Here is a 19,946-nt window from a genome sequence, read left to right as displayed (position 1 = left end):
AGGCTCAAGTGATAGAGTGCTTACCTAGCAGGCAAGGGGCGCTGAGGTCTATCTCCAGTACCACAAAAAAAAAAAATACTTTTTTTAAAAATAAAACTATTCAGTATTCAATATCGGTAATTGCAAAATGCCCCTTGACTAATATTTTCCAGAAGACATCTCTTGCTGTCAGTATGGTATAAAACATACTTGTCCCTGACTACCATGGTTTTTAGCCTTTCTCTCACTCAGTTTCCATTGCCTTTTCTAATATGACTCTTTCAGTGAAGTTGTTAAATTTTGGCCAAGTCTGTTTTCAACTATTTTTCATTTTTTATTAGCATACATAAATAATAGTACAAGGGGGTTTCATTGTGATAATTCTGTATATGTGTACAGTTTACTTTGAACAAGTTCACTTCATCTATTATATTTCCTTAGTCCCCCTCTTCCCCTCTTCAAAGAGTATTTGTTGGCTTTCATTATACTATCTTTATATATATATATGTTACTTCTATCCTCTTCACCCCTAGTGTCCTCTTCAGAATAATTTTTACTGTGTTGCTCAGCCATAATATTGAAATTGACAGACCTCACAGTGCCACTGTCACTTTCTCACACAGCTCTGGTCTCTGCATCTACTTGTGGAAGCACCCATCTAGGGCCAGGCTAACCTCAACAAGTCTCCCTGGCTGAAGGGACAGGATCAGACCCACTGCTGTCTGTCTGAGAGTCACACAGTAGTACCTTCCTTATGCATTAATGGACACTAAACAGTTTTTCTGCTGTTCTTATCTGGACTCCTTATGTAAATGTAAAGGCCATTTTGCCCAAGACTCTGGCTAACAACATCTCCCCAAGGGGCTGTCACAGAAGTAAAACAATGGTCTATCAGACAAATTGACCCATCAACATTGTGTTTGGGCTTTTGGCTCTTGCTGTATTTTAAACATGTGACTAGATTAGATTGCCAGGGTTTTTTAATTGGGGTTTTTTTTTTTTCCCCTTACACAAAATTGCCTACTTTCCAGGCACTGGTAGCTCATGCCTGTAATCCTAGCTACTTGGAGGTAGACATTGGGAGGATCATGGTTCCAGGCCAGCTTAAGTAAACTTTTCAAGATCCCATCTCAATGGAAAAAAATCTAGGTATGGTGGCAGGCACCTATCATCCCAGCACTTGGGGGATGCCAGCACAGGCAAAAAGTGTGACCCTATCCCCACACCAGAGCAAAAAGGGCTGAAAGTATGGCTCAAGCAGTACAGTGCCTGCCTTGCAAGCACAAAACCTTGAGTTCAAATCCCAGTACTGAAGGGGGAAAAAAAAAGCCTATTTGTAGCTTTTCTTTTTGGTAAATCAGAAAATCTAAGCATTCTCCTTTGTAGGGTGGGACTGCTGGGTGCTTTGGCCTTCTCTGCAGGCACACCCTGAGCTTTTCTATATAGGACCGCCTCCCTTCCGCCATCGGGGCGAGGATGCTGCAGATACTAGAGTGCTGAGTGGCTCCAGCTGAGGCTCAAGGGATACCTGGGTCACGCTTTATTCTTTATCTAACAGTTCTACAGAAGCCTGGAAAGTGATGGAGGGAAGTAGAGAATATTGGGGGAAATGAGATGTTTAGGGACCTGTGGAGTTCAGTTTTTCCTACTCTCTCTAATTGTCTTCACACCTTTTTCAAGAGATGAGCACAAACGCCCAGCACCCACAAGGCACTCGAGATGTGGAGTACAGCACATGAGCCTGCTGAGAGGTTCTTGCAAAGGAGTCACATTTGCTCGGAGTGATGATTCATTTTTAACTGGACTAAGTAGGAAAATAGAATACACCCCCACCCTGTCTTCTCAGCGCTGGAGTTTTTCACAGACTAGCCTCTCTGTAAAATGGTGGTGTCACAGTGCCTGTCATAAAGAAGTATTGTGGGGTCACAACAGTGACATAAATAGACACAGGAACACGGCAGACCCTAAGAGCTGTCATTGTCATTTTCAGCTTGCTCTTTATTTTGGCAACATCTGACTTGTCGGAAAATAGGCAATACTCGTAAGTAGCTATTTTAAGCTGCATTTGCTTTCCCACTATGTTTTCTTTTCAGGCTATAAAGTGCTGTTTAGCTGATCTTCCAAAGTCTGTTGGCATGTGGACCCCAGATGCTGTGCTTTGGTTAAGAGACTCTGTTTTGAATTGCTCGGACTGTAGCATTAAGGTTAGTTATCTTACTGGTCCTGCTACATCTTGAAAGGGAGCTGGAGTTGGTGATAGGGGCTCATGGGTTTGTGTGAAATAATTTTACTGTAATAAGTGGATGTTTTCACATTGGACATATTTTCATATTCAAGAGGTTGGTTCCATAAAGTATTTCATGTTGGTTTCTTATGTAAGTAGTTCTCCTATAACTCCTAAAGTACTTTTAAACCCTTTAATTTTTCTACTGTTAATAAGGTAGCAGAGATGGTTCTCTGCTCAGTTTTGCTTTGTGATAAGGAATTAAGTCATCTTCAACAGAGAGATCACATATCTCTTGATAGATGTTTCTAAAGATCAATTAAATTAATAAGTTCACTATTTTTCCTAAAGTATAATGGATTATAAACAATTTGTTCATAATCTTCTGTTTTCCTCTTTTTCCTGAAGTTTGTTTAAACTGCTTCTCTTACTTTATTTCACTAGCTCTTGTTTCTTTTTCTGCACTTTTGCACTCATCTTTAAAACCTTGCTCATATTTCCCAGACTAGAAATGTAAGATGACTTTTCTCTCCTATGAGCTGATGCAAATAGTATTATTTTACATAAACATGCAACCATGAAATATCCTTGAGCAATATCTTTCTGAAAATCTGTCAATCATTCCAGCTAGCATGGGTTTTTCTATCTTTGTATTCCTCTAGGGTGTACAGTGCTTGCTGTATACTACACATGGTGCATGCCTTTTTTTCCTAGGCCACTCATTAAGCTCCTTAAAGCCAGGGTACTGGATACTCAATAAAAATACTTTAAAAATGGCACTTCTTTATCACAAATATCAAAATGAATTAGCAATCAGTATCTCAGTACTTCAAAGGATGAATTTAAATACATTCATCTCTCTGGGAAAATACTTTTTAAGTAAATTTGCTGTAGATAGATTACCTCTCTAAGAAGAAAGGCTGGTGTCCCAGCCTTTGATTTCTGGCCCTTTTTGATATAAGATAGATGTGGCCAGAGGTATGTCAGTTTTGTCCTTCCTAAGACAAGCCAGAGGAGCTGATGAGAACCATTAGCAGTCACCTAGCCATTGGGACACATGGCAGTATGATCCTGAAGATCAGATGCATGTGTTCCGTACAGAGAAAGAAAGAGGTGGGTGTCTCCCAGGTGAAAAGAGAGCTCTTGTCCTCTTTTTCTCCCTCCATGTAATTGGGGAGAAGGTGAGAAGTGAGGGCAAATACTAGGACCAACTAAGGAATTTGGACAGAAGTCCCCAGATGGTAAATGCCAAAGCTTTCACTTTCTTGTCCCAGTCTGAGGGTGCGCCAGCCTGAAGCAGGATGCTTTCTGAGCAACGTTTTGCTATCCTTGTGTTTATTTTTAGTTTTGAAGCTGGGAGGTGAGCACGTGGGGGCTCATCATACTATCCTTTTACTTTGAGTGTTTTGGAATGTCATTAATTTAAAAACTGTAATCATGATATGTAGAACTATTTCCTCAGAGTTTTCATTTCCAAAGATTGCTGCTCCTCTTTAGACTGTATTGACTTAAGACTATTTATTGCTGGACTGTGATAAATAATTCATCTTTTTTAAAATAAAATTAATTTCAGCCAGTTTTTTTTGCAAAATATGTTAATATTGAGGATTAATACTTTTAACTTCCTCTTAGAATTCAGTGTAAATTTGGATTTCTTAAGTTATTTTTCTTTGTTTTCCAAAGGTTACAAAAGTGGATGAAACCAGGGGGATTGCATATGTGTATTTATTTACTCCTAAGAACTTCCCCGACCCTCATCGCAGTATTAATCGCCAGATTACAAATGCAGACCTGTGGAAGCACCAGAAGGATGTGTTTTTGAGTGCTGTATCCAGTGCAGTTAGCTCTCCCAGCAGCAGAAATGGCAGCGCACCCATGTTGGGCAGCAAACGCGTGCTGGCCAGCATGCCATTGTCTGGTGGCACACCCATGTCAGGTGGCACACCCATGTTGGGTGGCACACCCATGTCAGGCAACATTGGAGAGAATTTCAGAAAGAGCCTCCCAGAAATCATCAAAAAGTCCATGGTGGAACACACCAGCTCTTTCTCCCTGGAGGAACTGCCACCTCCTGTCCATTTGTCAAAGCCTGGGGAACACATGGATGTGTATGTGCCTGTGGCCTGTCACCCAGGCCACTTTGTCATCCAGCCTTGGCAAGAGATACATAAGCTGGAAGTTCTGATGGAAGAGATGATTCTGTACTACAGCGTGTCTGAAGAGCGCCACATAGCAGTGGAGAAAGACCAAGTATATGCTGCGAAAGTGGAAAATAAGTAGGTCCTTGCACAGAGCCCTGTTATTTTACTCCTAAGAAAAATGTGCAGAAAGATACCACAGGTCCTTAATCTTGGCAGGGACCATTGAACCGCAGGGATGAGAATTTTGAATGTGAATTGGATCCAGTAAATTGTACAATTTTTTTAATATTTAAAATTATGTCACTTACCTAAAAATCCAGTAACCATATTCTTGTTAAAACCTAACTATATACTTAAAGCGAAGGTTTAAATGTTTTCCCATTTTTCTATTAGAAAAATATTTTTATTCAGAAAACAATCAGTTTTTTATTAAATGACTTTAACAATGTTTATTGTGGAAAATTTAGAAAACACAAGAAAGAACAAAAAACTAAAATCAACTTCCCAAACATAGCACTTCTTTAACTACTTAAGTATTTTTTCTAGTCTTTTCAATGTATATTTATATAGTTTTATTATTATTATTATTATTACTACACAAAATTTTACTTTTCTCCCTAACATTGTTCTGTGAACATTTTTCCATGTGATGAAATTTCTTCAGAAACATTTTTAATAGCTGAATGATCATCTGTCCTATGGAGAAATCATAGTTTTCCTCTTTTGTTGTACAGGATTTTTTTCTCCCAGATCTTTCCCTATTATAAATGATAATAGATTATTATTATAAGTCTTTGTTCACATCTCTAATTATGTACTGATGGGCTACATTCCTAGGATAGAAATCACTTGTTGAAAGATGACAAGATTCCTGGCAGGTGCTGTCAGTTGCTTCCTAGCAGTTTTAAGGAGCAACTGTGTGTTATTTCACTGTTCTTTGGCCTTGGGACTGGACTGTGAGAACTGCACTTCTTATGTTTGTTTAACATTTACATCTGTTTTCTCATGTTATCACATTTGGATCCACACCGTCCTCCCAAAGTACCTTGGGATGTGCTGGTTCCCTCCCATGGAGTCCAGCTTCCCCCTCTCTGATCTCCATTTATGCCATGGAGGCCTGAGAAAGGACACAGCCACACCTATCCTGTGGCCATGCCAGCCTTCTTAGGGGAGACAAATGAGCTTGTTTGTTAATGCTGAACACAAAGATCTGTGTTCCCTCCTCAACACATACACAGAAACTTAACACATATACAGACCCCAAAACTCAGTTTAAAAAGTCATACTGCTAGCCAGGTACCTGTTGGCTTATGCCTGTAATCCTACTTACTTGGGAGACTGAGATAGGATCACAATTCCAGGCCAGCCTGGGAAATAGTTTTGTGGGACCACATCTCAAACAATAGCTGGGAGTGGTGACATATGCCTGTCATTTCAAGCTATGAGGGAAACTGAGATCAAGAGGATCACAATTCCAGGCCAGCCTGGGCAAAAATAGTTCATGGGACTCCCATCTCAAAGGAAAAAAAGCTGATTGTGGTGGTGTGCTCTAGAGTAAGAAGTGTAAAATAGGAGGATTGAGGTCTAGGCCAGCCTGGGCAAAAAGCAAGACCCTGTCTCCCAAGTAACCAGAATACAAAGGGCTGGAGGTGTGACTCAAGCTGTAGCACACCTGTCTAGCAAGCACAAAGTCCTGAGTTCAAACCCTGGTACTTTCAAAAAAAAATCTAACTGCTTAGGTTTTTACATGAAATGCTTTTATTCTTTCTTTTGATAGCAAACATAGGCATATGTGAAATTTTTATCATTTTCATGGGAAGAAAATAATTTTTAACTCAAAGGTGAAAAGCATGATAACTCATTCTGAAAAGCATACAAACTGCATGCCAACAGCTTTTCATCTTTAACAACTCATTTTACTATGTCCTATGTCCTATGTCAAAGTGTTTATAATCATAAGCATAAATGGAGTTAGTTCAGTTTATGTAAATTTGCTTTAATCAGAGCTCTTTGTAGAATAATTTAATTATAACTAAAACCAAACTGTTCACTGACATCACAGGGCAGATTAATGGTGATAAAGCCTACTTGAAGGAAAGGACTGGACAGGGACAGAGGACCCATAACTAGGGACCTGCATGAGGCCCTCTAACCCCACCCACTCTCCATGAGTTTGAACAGCTTTGCTCCAGGACTCTTGAGCTTTAACCAGTTAATTTGTTCCCAACTATGGTAAGTGAAGACTTAGGAATTTCAGATGTATTTTTTAGTTGCAGTGGTTTCCAGATCTGTGCCAGCACCTGGAAGACCTATTAAAAGTATAGCTTCTCTTTCCTCACCCCAAGCCTCCTGAGTTAGAATCTCTGTAGTGGAGTCTCAGAATATGTTTTTAATAAACTCCAGGTGATGCTTTGCACTGAAATTGGTAATATAGTCAAAACTGAGCCTTTATGTAAACTGTAAGCTCAGTTTTGAAAACTGAAAGTTAAATAGAAGTGTAACGCATTGGTTTCTGAGGCTCTGTCTTCACTGCCCTGGTACCTCTTTATTTATGGACTAAAAACATGACCCACCACCATTTTGCCCTGTGCAATTTAAACACAATGCTATTGGTGGAATTCGTGTTGGGAGCAGGGGGATACTAGGGTATAAACTTCAGGGCCTTGTGCTTGCTAGGCAGGTGCTCTACCACTTGAGCCCTTTTTGCTGTAGTTACTTTTTGGACGGGGTCTCATGTTTTTGCTTGGAACTGGCCTCAGCCTATGATCCTTCTAACTATGCCTCCTATATAGCTAGGACCACAGATGCACAGCACCACTCCTGGCTTGTTTGTTGAGATGGGGTCTCACTAACTTTGTGCCTAGCTAAGATTAGAGGTATTACCACCATACCCAGCCCTCACATGTTTTCACACTAATGCCAATTAGCAACCTGCACCAAACTGGCATTTCCACATATGAAAAATTCTCTCCAATTTGGTCTGAAGTTCTCATTTGTACAACTTATATTCCAAATGATGCCTACCATTTGCTCAATGCCTATTACAACGACAAGTAATGTGCTAGGCAATTTTCACATAGTATTTATGCAAGTGAGTTGAAATTAAATATTACACATGTGATAACTGAGGCTCTCAGAGAAGTTAGAGCCCAGGGCAACACCCCAGGGAAATGACCTAGCTGGGACTTTAGCTGAGGTCTGCTTGGTCCCTGAAGCTCAAGACCTTATTGAGAATCCTGTGTCAGTTGTTTCTGGGACTCGTGAGTTAATGCTTGTTGCACTTCGAGCTTGTCTAAAGATTTCGGGATTCCCCCCTACCACTGAAACTCCCAGTCACACATGGTGTTTAAAGTCAGCCTCTTCATGGGTTTCTCACCATAGTTCATCCTAGGGCAGTTGCAGAGCTTACTGCACCCTTTCTCCACTAAGTGTTTACTGGCCAAACCTAGCCTAGCAGCATGTTACAGTAAAGGGCCTGCTGTTCCACTGGGTTTGTGGCAGAGCCTGCCGTCTGAGGTGGAGTCCAAGCCACACCATTCAGTGCCTTGTTCTACTTTGCTTCCAGCTGAAATGAGTAGTCTTCTTTCCATAATGAAGTGATCCTTTTTACTCATGTAATTGAGAATGTAGGACTTCAAAATGGTTCTTCATATATTAACCTTGAAGTCTAGCTTTTTCTTATTATAACAATGTTCATGTAGGCCCAGAGGGGAAAATGTCCCTTGAACTCCAGATCTGAAATCAGTTTCCTACTCCTTCCGGGTTCTTTATTTTAAGCGTGGGTTGGATTTTGTGTTTTGTTTTTTAATGTCCTTACTTGGCATAATTAAAATTGTCAACTTTTCATTCAAACCTTTTTTGATCTCTCCCAGTCTGACTTTGTCTTCCATCCCTGCACATGTTCTCCTTTCTAGCAATACTGGAGTGTATGCTCTGCTCCAAACCACCATGCCTGCTCACGTCTGCTCTGCTCTTAACTCAAGATCTTCTTCAGCTCTAGTTAGTTGGTCCTGCTTACATCTCTCTTTCCATCTTCCAAATGGGGAATGTGTGCCAAACATGCGGCCATCCTCTCTTTCCCCAGGGTAAAGTGATCCCTGGCCTTGTCCTCTGATGACCATCCACAGCATGTTTCATTCTACTCAAGGATGGTTGGTAGTTTTGGTAGTGTATGTATCAGTATCCCTCACTACTCCAGGAGGCCTATAAAAGTCTCTTGAATAAGCAGATTCTATCAGAGCTAGAGGGTCAGCAGAGAAAAGTATCCTTTGGAAAAAAAACACTAACAATTGCTTTTTTTTTTTTTTTGGTGGTATTGGGGTTTGAATTCATCCTTGGTTGGTAGGCATTCTACTACTTGAGTCATTCTGCCAGCCCAGCAGTTGCTTTTAAAACTTCTATGACCATATAGTTTTATAACACCACTTGCATTAATTTTTCTTTTTTATCAGAAGTGTTTATATAGCCTTAGAGCAGGGGTTGACTTTTGTGTGTTTTCTTTTTCTAATCCAATGCACATCTAGGTGGCACAGGGTGCTTTTAAAAGGAATCCTGACCAACGGACTGGTTTCCGTGTATGAGCTGGACTACGGCAAGCATGAATTAGTCAACATAAGGAAGGTACAGCCCCTAGTGGACATGTTTCGAAAGCTGCCATTCCAAGCAGTCACTGCTCAACTTGCAGGTAATTTGTGTAGAATTTGGACTTAGCTGCAGTATAGCTTATATTCTAATTTTGTTCCTGGGTACTTAGCAAGTGTGAAATTATTGGCCTGATCGTAATGGAAATAATTTTAATCTCTTACACTCAGGCTGTAAAATACCATTGTACCTGCAGTTTCATTCCTCTTGTCTCTAGTTGCATGTCTGAGTATATTTCTAAAGCTACAGTTTGGGTTCATATGCAATACTGCATTCTGCTTTTCTTCATTTGGCATTTTCTCCTCATTTTTGGTTAGTTGCTTCATGGGTTTACTAAAGGTTGTTATCCTCCCCTCTACCCCTACTTTGTTGGAGATTGAATATATTAGGGCCTTGCACATGCTAAGCATTCATTCTACCACTAAGCCACACTCCTCCCTATAATTATTTTTAATAGCTGCAAAATATTGCACTGAATCAGTATTTCCCTACTGTTGAATAGTTAGGTTGTTTACACTTTTTACTATAATGTTAAGAGAAGCTGTGCAGGTATGTATACTACTAGCTAAGAAAACAGTGGCAGCAATTCAAATAGCCAACAGGAAGAGAATTTCATTATTATTACTGCCTAAGTTGTTTATTGCATTAATTATACATCTACGCAACAGAGTATTACACAGTCACAAAGCATTCATAGGTCATTTTCATGGTCAAGTGAGTTTCCAATTTGCATCACAACTGACAGCATGCAAATGCAGTTTCACCACATTCACACCAGCCTTTTAACTGTCATTAAAATTTCAGGAGGTCATTTAAAAGTTTTTGTACTATTGTCTAATAACAGTTGATCTTGTGTGAAAGCTGTACAAATGATGGTGGCCCCCTGTGAGCACTACAAGTAGCATGAGCAGCTGGACGAAGCTCCACCCAGGGGCCTGTCAGCATTAGCAAAGAGCATAGAAGCCAGCAGGGCTGAAGAGTGCAGACACTTGCACTTACCTGGGCTCTCTGTGTCCTGCTGCACTGGGCTGTGGGGCATCGAGACCACCTGGTGCCACCTGATCCCTTTGCTACTGCCTGAAGCCTGGGATTCTGCTTAACCCAGATATGTAACACAGTGACAGAAGGGATTTGATCTCAGCAATGAAAGAAATGGTATATATAGATTTTTACTTGTTGATCAGCTTTTATGGGAAGGCAGGCTATATATGCCTTGTTTTGAAACATTTGTCATTTTCCCTTTGTCAACTACTAGAATTTAAAGGAACTTCTTGGGATAATTGGATCCAAAGCAGAAACTGGCACTGTTCACAGGGCATGGATGCTAGTTAGTCTGCTTTGGACTCAAACCTTAAGTAGTTTCTTCAAGTATAATAGTTACTTTTTTCATTTTCCCTCTTAATTGTCCACATTTTGCTGACAGCACTTGTCAAACAAAATCACAGACTGCCAAAAGAAGAATCCTCTGAGGAATTGAGTGTCATCCCATCACTGCATCATGGCAGTGGTAACTGGTACTTACTTTGTGGTGGGGACTCTGCCAGTCACGTTAGGTCTTCCTTCCTGTCTGATACATGCATTCAGTGCCATCAGTTTTCCTTGAAGCACTGCTTTTGCTTTATCCCAAAATTTTGATATGCTCTGTTTTTACTTTCATTTAGCACAAAATATTTTTAAATTCCTTGTGAAATTTCTTCTTTGATCCATGTGTTATTTAAATTGTATTGTTCATTCTTCAACTGTTTGAGGATTTTCCAGTTGTCTTTCTGTTCTTGATTTCAAATTTAACTCCATTATGTCTGAGAGTAATAGACATTGTATGATTTCTATTCTTGGAAATTTGTTAAGGTAGGTTTCATATCCTAGAATGTGGTCTCTCTTGGTGAATGTTCCCTGTAAGCTTGGATTATATAATCTGCTGTTGTTGGATTAAGTAGTCTACAGATGTCAACCTATGTTGAGGTGATTTAGGGTGCTGTTGAGTTCAGTGTGACCTCAGTGATTTTCTGCCTGCTGGATCTGTCTGTCTCTGATAGAGGGGCATAAAGGCTCTATGGTGGTGGATTCATCTGTTTCTTCTTGTATTTCTATCTGGTTTTGCCTCCACTATTTTGATACTCTGATGTTAGTGCATAGAATTAAGAATTACTGAGTCTTCTTGGAGAACTGGCCTCTTTACCATATGTAATGCTTCTCTTTATCTCTAATAACTTTCCTTCCACTGAAGTGTGCTCTGTCTGAAATGAATAGACCTACTCTTGCTTTCTTTTGGTTAATGTTATATAGCTTTCCTCCATCCCTCTCCTTTTCTCTACATATGTCTTTATATTTCAAGTGGGTTTCTTATAGACAACATATAATTGGATGTTATTTTTTGATCCATTGACTGTTTCTTTTAATTGGCGTATTTAGACTAGTGATGTTTAAATATAGTTAGATTATTATCTGCCATATTTAGCACCATTTTATATTTGATATTCTTGTTCTTTATTCTTATTTTTGTCTTCTACAAGCTTTAGACACTCTACCACTGAGCTTTATCCCAGACCTTTTTAATTTTTTTATTTTGAGCAGGGTCTTGCTACGTTGCTCAGGCAGGCCTTGAACTTGTGATCCACCTGCCTTAGCCTCCTAAGTAGATGAGATTATAGGCATGCACCTATCCCTGACTATAATATGCATTTCCAAGAACATTTTTTTGGGCAGTACTAGAGTTTGAACTCAGGGCCTCATGCTTGCTAGGCAGACACTCTACCACTTGAGCCACTCCACCAGTCCTCCAAGTCTATTTTTAAGTAATGTTATACTCCCGCACAGGTAGTGCAGATGCCTTATCATAACAAAATAATCCTATAATAACTAAAGTAATTCCTTCCTCCTGTCCCTTGTATTATTGCTTCATTTTATTTATGTATGCTAACATGCATAGTCAAATGCTTTGTTGCTATTAGTATTTTGAACATACTGTTATCTAGTAGATCAATTAAGAATAAGCAATAAAATTTGACCTTCACTTACTCATGATGTTTTTCCTTATATAGATTGAAGTTTCATTTTCCTTTCCTCTAAAGAACTTCTTTAAACATTTTTTCCAAGGCAGGTGTACTGACAAAAGAGACTACTCCAAATAGACTTTGGAAGTCAAATTCTCCTTTATCTTCCCTCCTTTCCTCCCTTCCTTCCCGTGTGCAGTGGATAGGACCCAGGGCCTTATGCATGCAGGCAGGTGCTCTGCCACTGAGTTACACCTCTAACCCCTCTCCTTCACCTTGAAGAATAATTTTATAGGATACAGAATTCTAGTTGATGGTTTTTGGTTTTTTGTTTTCTCTCTTCTTGCTTGCATGGTTTCTGAGGAAGAGGTGGCTGTAATTCTTACCTTGTTCCTCCATAGGTAAGTTGCCACCCTCCAGCTTCTTTAAAGATTTTTCTGAAGTTTGGATACAATAAGCCTCAGTGTATTTTGGGATATTTATTGTGCTTGGTATTCTCTTAGTTTCTTGAGTCTGTTCTTTGTTATCTGACACTAGTGTGAGGATACTCTCAGTCATTATTGTTTCAAGTGTTGCTTCTGTTGCTTTCGCTCTTCTCATGGTTTTCCCATTATACATATCTTTACACCTTTTGTAGTTCTCCCCTAGTTCTTGCACAGTCTGTTATGTTTTTTTTCCTTCGGTCTTTTTCTCTTTTTCAGTTTTAGAAGTTTCTTTTGTCACATCCTTAAGATCAGATACTGCTTCCTCAGCCGCATCCAGTCTACTAATGAGACCATTGAGACATTCTTTTCTGTTAGTATTTTATTCTCTTTAAATTTCCATCTTTGTGCTTACATTAGCCACCTTTTTTTCCTTCTTAGTGCTGAGGATTGAACACAACTAAGCAAGCACTGTATCACTGTGCTGCGCCCCAGCCCCATCCATCTGCTCTTACGTGTTGTCTATTCATCCTTTAAAGCCCTTAACATATTAATCATAGTTGCTTTAAATTCCTGCTCTGACTCTTCCAGCATTCCTGCCCTATCTGATTGATTGAGACTCTTGTCAGTCTCTTTACACTGTGGTTTTTGCCTTTAATGTCACTTGTAATTTTTGCTAAAAGGTGAACATGAAGTACTATGTAAAAGAAACTCCCATAAACAGCCTTTAGTAATGTAGTGCGAGATAGGGGGTGGAGAGCGCCTATAGTCCCATGATTAGGGCTGAGTCTTCCGTGAGCCTATACCCCTGGACTTGGGAAATTCACAGTGTTTCTCAGGATTTCCAGGGTGGCTGGAGGAGAGTATGGACTAGAGCTGGGCATTTCCCTCTCCACAGGTGGATAGGCTCTGATGAAACCCCAGCAGGTTAGACTCTATTACACTCTTTCTCCTGAGGGGAAGCCTTGGTAAGAGCAGAGAGCTCTGGTGCATTTCAAAATGTTCCTTTTCCCCCACCCTCTGCTGGCAGCCCCAAAAGGATTTTTCTCTGATTCTCAACTATGAGGATCAAGAGGTAGTATGTGGGGGCCCATGACTGGGTCACACTGGAGCTTTTCACTCTGGACTTACACACATGAGCCCCCAACAGTTTGTCACAGTTCAGGTTTTCCTAGCCTAGCCGTAGTTCCCTGAGATCTCTAGGATTAGTTTTTCCTCCAGTGAGTTGTGACTCACTATGTCTACCTGTCTCTCTCCTTTTTAGGGGTGACAGGTTGCCCTGTGACCTCATTTTTTCACTTTTGACTTGTAAGGATAGAATGAAAACTTCTAAATTCCTTGCATACCTTGTCCCAAACCAGTAGTTCTACCAGCCAGTTTGTTTCATTGACTTCTCTCCTGCTGTGGAAGATTTAGGTACCTATTACATAGACAGGAAATAGCACTCAAAGAAGTTACTTATCCTGTCTAAGATCCCACAGCCTTAAACCCTGCCCTCTGCCTCTCCAGTGCTCACCTTTCTTCTTGGAGCAAAAAGTGTAGTTTAGAAGTCAGTAAACTTGGATTCAAGTCCCTTGACTTCTCAACTTACCCCATAATTATTTCTAAAATGACCAGTCAGTCAATCCCTGTCCTGCTCAGTCCCTGAACTCTTACTATGTGGATCAAATAAGAGAGTGAATATGAGATCCCCTCCTAGACTAAAATACGTGGCACAAATGCATGGATGTCGTTGCACATTTATGTCTAGAAATGTAGTATTGCTCTTGGGTCCCCTCTAGATGGCTGCCGTCTGCTGACTTGCTTGTAAGTCACAAGGCCTCTTTCAGCATCAGATTACAGTTAAGGGAGAACTGTGGAAGAGTGTATGCTGTGCAAAGTGTCTCTCTTGCTCTAACACAGGCATCTGCTAGAGAGAAGATGATATATAGTCTGGGAGTTTCTTAGGAGTCACCTGTTGTGACATGGCCATTGGAGTCATCACTTTGATAGACTTGACTCACATCCAGCCATGACCTGTGAAATGTGGGAATATCCCTAGATCCAAGGAAATCCATGGAACTTCAGTGGAATCCATAGGACTCTGAGTGTATGAATCAGAATATTTTAAGAATTCTCCAGGGACCTTAAAACAAATCCTTTCCCATTCACATATAGGGTCACTGGATGCTTACCTCCCAACGTTCTCAATGAGTTGCTGCTTCATTTCATCAGATCTTGACATGGGCACCCTTTTCAGCAACACAGCATGGCTTTGCATTTGATTTCTGGATCGTATAAACAAGGGAGCCACACTGGGGTCATCTCTTACCTAGATAACACATCTAGAAGTGTTATCTTTTTCCTTATTAAGTACCATAAACTCAGAAATTGTCTGGGCTCCTTGAGATAAAATGAGACTTCTCTAAACTTCTCCTGTGAGAAATTCTTTTTTTTTTTTTTTGAAGGCACTGGGGTTTGTACTCAGGACCTCACACATGCTATATAGGTACTCTTACCACTCAAGCCACTCCGCCAGCCCTTCTATGGGAAATTCTTAATCCAGACTTTAGCCAACTCATTATATAGATAGCAGATCTTCTAAAATTATGTCTGAATCTCTCAGACCTTCATTTCCTTGGTGCATAATTCATAATTTATGTAACCTAGTATATGTGAATTAATTTATATTAAGTTAATAGTATTTTGTGAAAAATATGTTTCATCTCAAGTTTTGTTTTAAGATCCTCTTTAAGATTCTTTAACTTGATCTCTCAAGTTCAAAAATCATAGAAATGTAGAGATGGATGGGGCTTAAGATTCATCTGGTCCAATGAGTTTCTTTTATGCCAGGCAAACATAGGCCCAGAAATCAGTTGATTTGCTCAAGGTCACAGCACTTGATAGAGAAGTTGGCAATAGTAACTGAGTTTCCTCACTTGGAATGCAGTGCCTTTTCCATGACACTGTACAGTTCTTAAAAATTATACTGTAAAAGATCCTATAATAGTTCCTTAAAAAAAACTGTTTGGCTCATCTGGTAAAAAAAAAATGTTTAAGAGAAGCATCACTAATGTCATTGATACTGACATTTTATTCCCCCTAGCTATCTCAGTTGTCAGTTTAAATCTACATATACTTTATATATGGGAAACAGGAATAGTCATCACCATTTTATACTACGACTTCAAATTTCAGAGGAAAGTGGTAAAGGCTTACAGAAGTGGCTCGTTCAGAGTAGATGAATTATAACCTGAGTACATTAAAATTGTTCAGCAGCTGTCTTCCATTATAGGTAGCTGTAACCTGAGGTCTTAAGCTACTTTGGATTGACTAGGTTTTCCTTGTAGCGGATCAAAGAAAGGTGTATTTGAGTCTACACTGCTTCCCTCACTCCCTGTCTTTCTTCTAGGAGTGAAGTGCACCCAGTGGTCTGAGGAAGCTTCGATGGTGTTTCGAAATCATGTGGAGAAGAAACCTCTGGTGGCACTGGTACAGACAGTCATTGAAAGCACTAACCCTTGGGACCGGAAAGTAGTGGTCTATCTAGTAGATACGTCACTGCCAGACACTGATACCTGGATTCATGATTTTATGTCACAGTACCTGGTAGAGCTTTCAAAAGCTAATTAATCACTGCTTCTGAGACCTTGACAACTAATTCAGACTTTTTAGCAATAATAAAACATAGTAGGCTTTAAAAAACATCTTATTTCTGCTACATGGCTCTGACTGTTGTGGGGAATTGAAAAGAATATGCTTATGTTTGATGAAAGATATTTAACAAGTTTTGTTTTAACAGAGTTGACTTTTCAAAGAAAATTGCACTTGAATTATTACTATAATATTAGAATAAAAATGTTTATCAATATAAAAACTGACTGCCTTGTACTTTTTAGGCTTTATGATCTTCAGATGAAAGACTCCTTTTTCCATTGACATTGTCTTCCTTGAATGCAGTGTTCCTCTTTAGTTAAATTGAGAATTTCATTAACTCAACTTAACTTGACCCTGGTATAGTGCTGTGTCCCCAAGCAAGGGACCCCGAAGCATGTGAAGACTTGAGTCTTTAGCACATCAGCATTGCTACAGCAGCAGCCAGGCACACCAGAGTGGCTTCTCATAGCCTAGAGAGTCTAGATCCAAGAGCCAGGTCTTCCACAAGCCCCCTGCACATCCCCTGTGCCTCCACACCCAGCTGCAGCCACATGGACCTTTATCTGGGCCCTGAATCCCTCACTTATTTATCCAAGACCATGGACATTGTGAAAAAAGACTTGCTTCCCTCCAGACCTGCTTATTCTATTCCCCCAGGCTGCAACGCATTCTCTCCCACCATTTTTTGCTTGAGATTGTCCTTTATGAGCTGCTAGGCCTAACTTCCCTAGGGTCCCTGTCCAATCCATTGTACTTTGTGTTTAGTGTTTCATTTATTTTTGTTAACTGTGTTTTGGTTTTGGAGAGGAAGTCTTGCTGTATAGCCCAGGCTGGCCTTGAACTCCCAATCCTCTTGCCTGTGCCTCTCCAGTGCTGGAATTAAAGCCATGAACCACCATGCCTGCCTCTACCTGATACTTGATTATGCCCCTTCTGGTGTCCATATGTCACTGCATTTTATAATACACAGTTACTTGTCACGTACCAGTCCGCTCACTTGAAGGAGGGACAAGTCTTTGTCATCTCTGTCAGTAATACACTGGTAAATGTTTAACAGCTGGTTTTGATAGATGGCAAGGTGCGCATTGACTGACAATGTGTGTGCTGTCCATCCTCCTGCCTTTGTTGGTTTTGCTGACTATGGCTTCCAGGATGGGATGCACCTTTGTGATCCTTGTGACCCTATGTGACAGATCCCAGCACCACTGCCTGTATCACCCACATGGGCAAAATGGCACCTTGCACAGCTCAGCACGCACTTGTGGAGTGGTGAGCAGATGGACAGGTTGCGGCTTTCACAGCGGTCTCAGATGAGGAAGCGGAGGCCCTAGTGGAGCAATGGGAATTGTTAGAGGGCATAGATACAGAAGACTGGAAAGAGTAAACTCCAGCCACAAGGTCTGGGATGCCGATTCTTACCCAGTTTGAGTGGAGGATTAAAGATACGGTTTTTGAACATACTGAACTGAGCTAACAGACCTCTGTGAAGATGCAGATAAATGATTAGAAACATGGAGTGGACTTCAGGAGGAAAAACAGGCTGGAGATAAGCGTTCTTAAAATCATTTGTCTTTTTTTTTTTTTTAAGTTTTAGCAAGGACTTATTTTACCATAGCAGAAAATGTTTCTTATTCTCCACTTCTTCCTGATCCCCATGTAGGAAATGGGAGTAAAGACTCCCAAGTCATTTGTCTTTATTGGAGAAAAATTTTAGGTGAAACAAGAACAGCAAGAGAAAAGACCAGATGTTTTAAGTTTTTCTTCTCAAACATGTAGAAATTATCGCTAGCTTCTAGACTTTTATGTTATTTTTATAACTAAACTGATTTGAAATTCAACAATCACTAGTATTAGTGATTAATCATTTGTGATGAAATAAAAATATTCTGATTGCATGAATGTTTAAATGAAATAAAGTAGTGTTTATGTTTTTTAATAATGGTCTCCCTAACAAAAAGCAGAAATCCTCAAATTGCCTAACAACTAAGGAAGAGATGGTTCTATTTCACTGACTTTAGAAATGTCTTCATTACTTGTTCAAATAAAATGATTATGTTTGTTGATGTAAGTATAAAATTAATCTGGTACTGAGACAGTTTGCCACACAAATGAACTTAGCCTCTACCTCAGACCATATTCCAAAGTCATTTCCAGGTAGATAGGAAACCTAAAGGTGGAAAGCTAAGGTGGGAAGATAAGCATAGGAAAGTATCTTCATAACCCAGGACTCAAAACACTACAGAAAAAGAAAAAGATTGATAGACTGTATTAAAACTAAGAACACCTGTTCATCAAAAAGACATTATTAAAGTGAACAGTCAGAGCACAGAGTAGAAGAATTCAGGTTAGATATACACTGAATTTTTTCAATAAACAAGAGACTCTTCAAAAGAAAAATGAGTAATAAATTTAAACAAACACTTCACAAAAAAGGAAATCCAACTGGCCGATAAGCACACAAAGGCATTAACCCGTTAGGACACAGGGAAGTGCAAGTTGGGACCTCCTGCAATACCATCACTCGTGTACCACAATGGTACAATCTTTCACTCCTTGTTACTCCCCAAGTGGTGGTGAAGATATGAAACTGCTGTAAACTGCCTTTGGAGGAGTTCAGGCTGGTCTGTCCTAAATTCAATTTAGGGATGTTCCAAGGCACTTCAACAACTGTATCTATGCACTTGTACCAGCGGACACCGAGAAAGAATGCTCACAGCAGCACTATTTGTAATAAAAGGTTTAGAGGCCCATTAACTGGAAAAAGGATTTTAAAAACTGTGCTACATTTGTATGATGGAAAAACAACACAGCAATGAGAAAGAACAAACCTCAGGCGCATGAAACATCATGCATTAATCTCAACACCGAGCTGTACAGGTTGGGAAGGCAAGGACATGATTACTGAAAGGGTCACAAAAGGGAGCATCTTTGGGGTAGTTGTGACTCCAGAGAGACAAGCTGGCTTCTGGGCTGCTGGCAGTGTTCCCTGAGTGGTGGTTGCTTTACACAGGTGTTCATACTAAAAATTCAGGAAACTACACGTTGCACTTACATATTTTGAGTACACAAGAATTTAAAAATAAGTAATCTGAAATAGTAAATCGCTGCCTTAAAATATATAGCACATACCCCTTGAGAAAGCGCACTCCCTTAACGCCTGTGAGCGTTTTTCCAATATAGGAATACATCTCTGTGAAAATATTTTTAAATGAGCACTTTTTATTAGTAACTTCCGCCAGGATTAAAGAGTTGATTTTATTAGGGTCTCACCATGACCACCAAAAACGTTCCCCTAATTATCCAAACCCAGACATTTTCCTCTGTCTCTCTGAATTACTTGGTATGAGCCATTTGTTTATCAAAACACTTATAGTTTCTGAGTTTAAGTAGTTTGCTCTGGAAAACACATTAGCCTGTTAGGAAAGTGGAGCTTTTGTTGTAGTTATTTTGGACACTCCATTCTCAGCACAGAGTCTAGAGAATGCATTCGATTCTGGGACAGAATTGCATTTTCACCAAATGATGGTTATTAAAGTTTGGGCTTTAAAGTCGTGGCTGGGGTGGTAAGATGGGACGGATAGCGACTTCAGTCAAAGGACTTTACTCCGTCCCTCCGACAAATTCTAGATCCCTTGAGAATAAAAATCTGCCCAATTTTTTCCAGCTAACTCTACATCCCTGAAATTCTTCCCGGGATAGTGGAGAAAAGGAGACCCAGACAGGAGGCGACGCACACTCGCTGCGGAGCCAGTCTCCCGGGCGGCCCGGCCCCAGCCCCGCGCTCCCCCCAGCGGGTGTCGCTCCCCGGCCAGGGACTGGGGCGCTGCGCCTCGGCGCCCCCGAGCGGAGGGTGGGGGTGGAGGGTGGGGCGGGGCGCGGTGACAGCGCGGAGCCGGGCCCGCCCCTGGCT

The 19,946-nt window shown here is 40.4% G+C and overlaps 1 protein-coding gene across 3 annotated transcripts in view; it reads left to right on the top strand.

The window, feature by feature from the left end:
- Tdrd7 (tudor domain containing 7) overlaps positions 1–16,263 on the top strand; it is a 71,718-nt gene extending 55,455 nt beyond the window's left edge. The window contains exons 14-17 of one of the 3 annotated variants that reach the window (XM_074051409.1): positions 2,073–2,183; positions 3,887–4,479; positions 8,868–9,028; positions 15,792–16,263. In XM_074051409.1, the coding sequence (XP_073907510.1) occupies positions 2,073–2,183; positions 3,887–4,479; positions 8,868–9,028; positions 15,792–16,012 (1,086 nt within the window). In that variant the 3' untranslated portion in view covers positions 16,013–16,263. The remainder of the gene's footprint in view (positions 1–2,072; positions 2,184–3,886; positions 4,480–8,867; positions 9,029–15,791) is intronic. The other 2 variants (XM_074051408.1, XM_074051407.1) reach the window with 2 other exon arrangements.
- Positions 16,264–19,946: the final 3,683 nt, after the last annotated feature.

Source organism: Castor canadensis, chromosome 13 (genome assembly GCF_047511655.1).
Source record: "Castor canadensis chromosome 13, mCasCan1.hap1v2, whole genome shotgun sequence".
NCBI classification, from domain to species: domain Eukaryota; kingdom Metazoa; phylum Chordata; class Mammalia; order Rodentia; family Castoridae; genus Castor; species Castor canadensis.
Note: the sequence above shows the minus strand (reverse complement) of the source record. Positions and strands in the feature narration are given on the sequence as shown.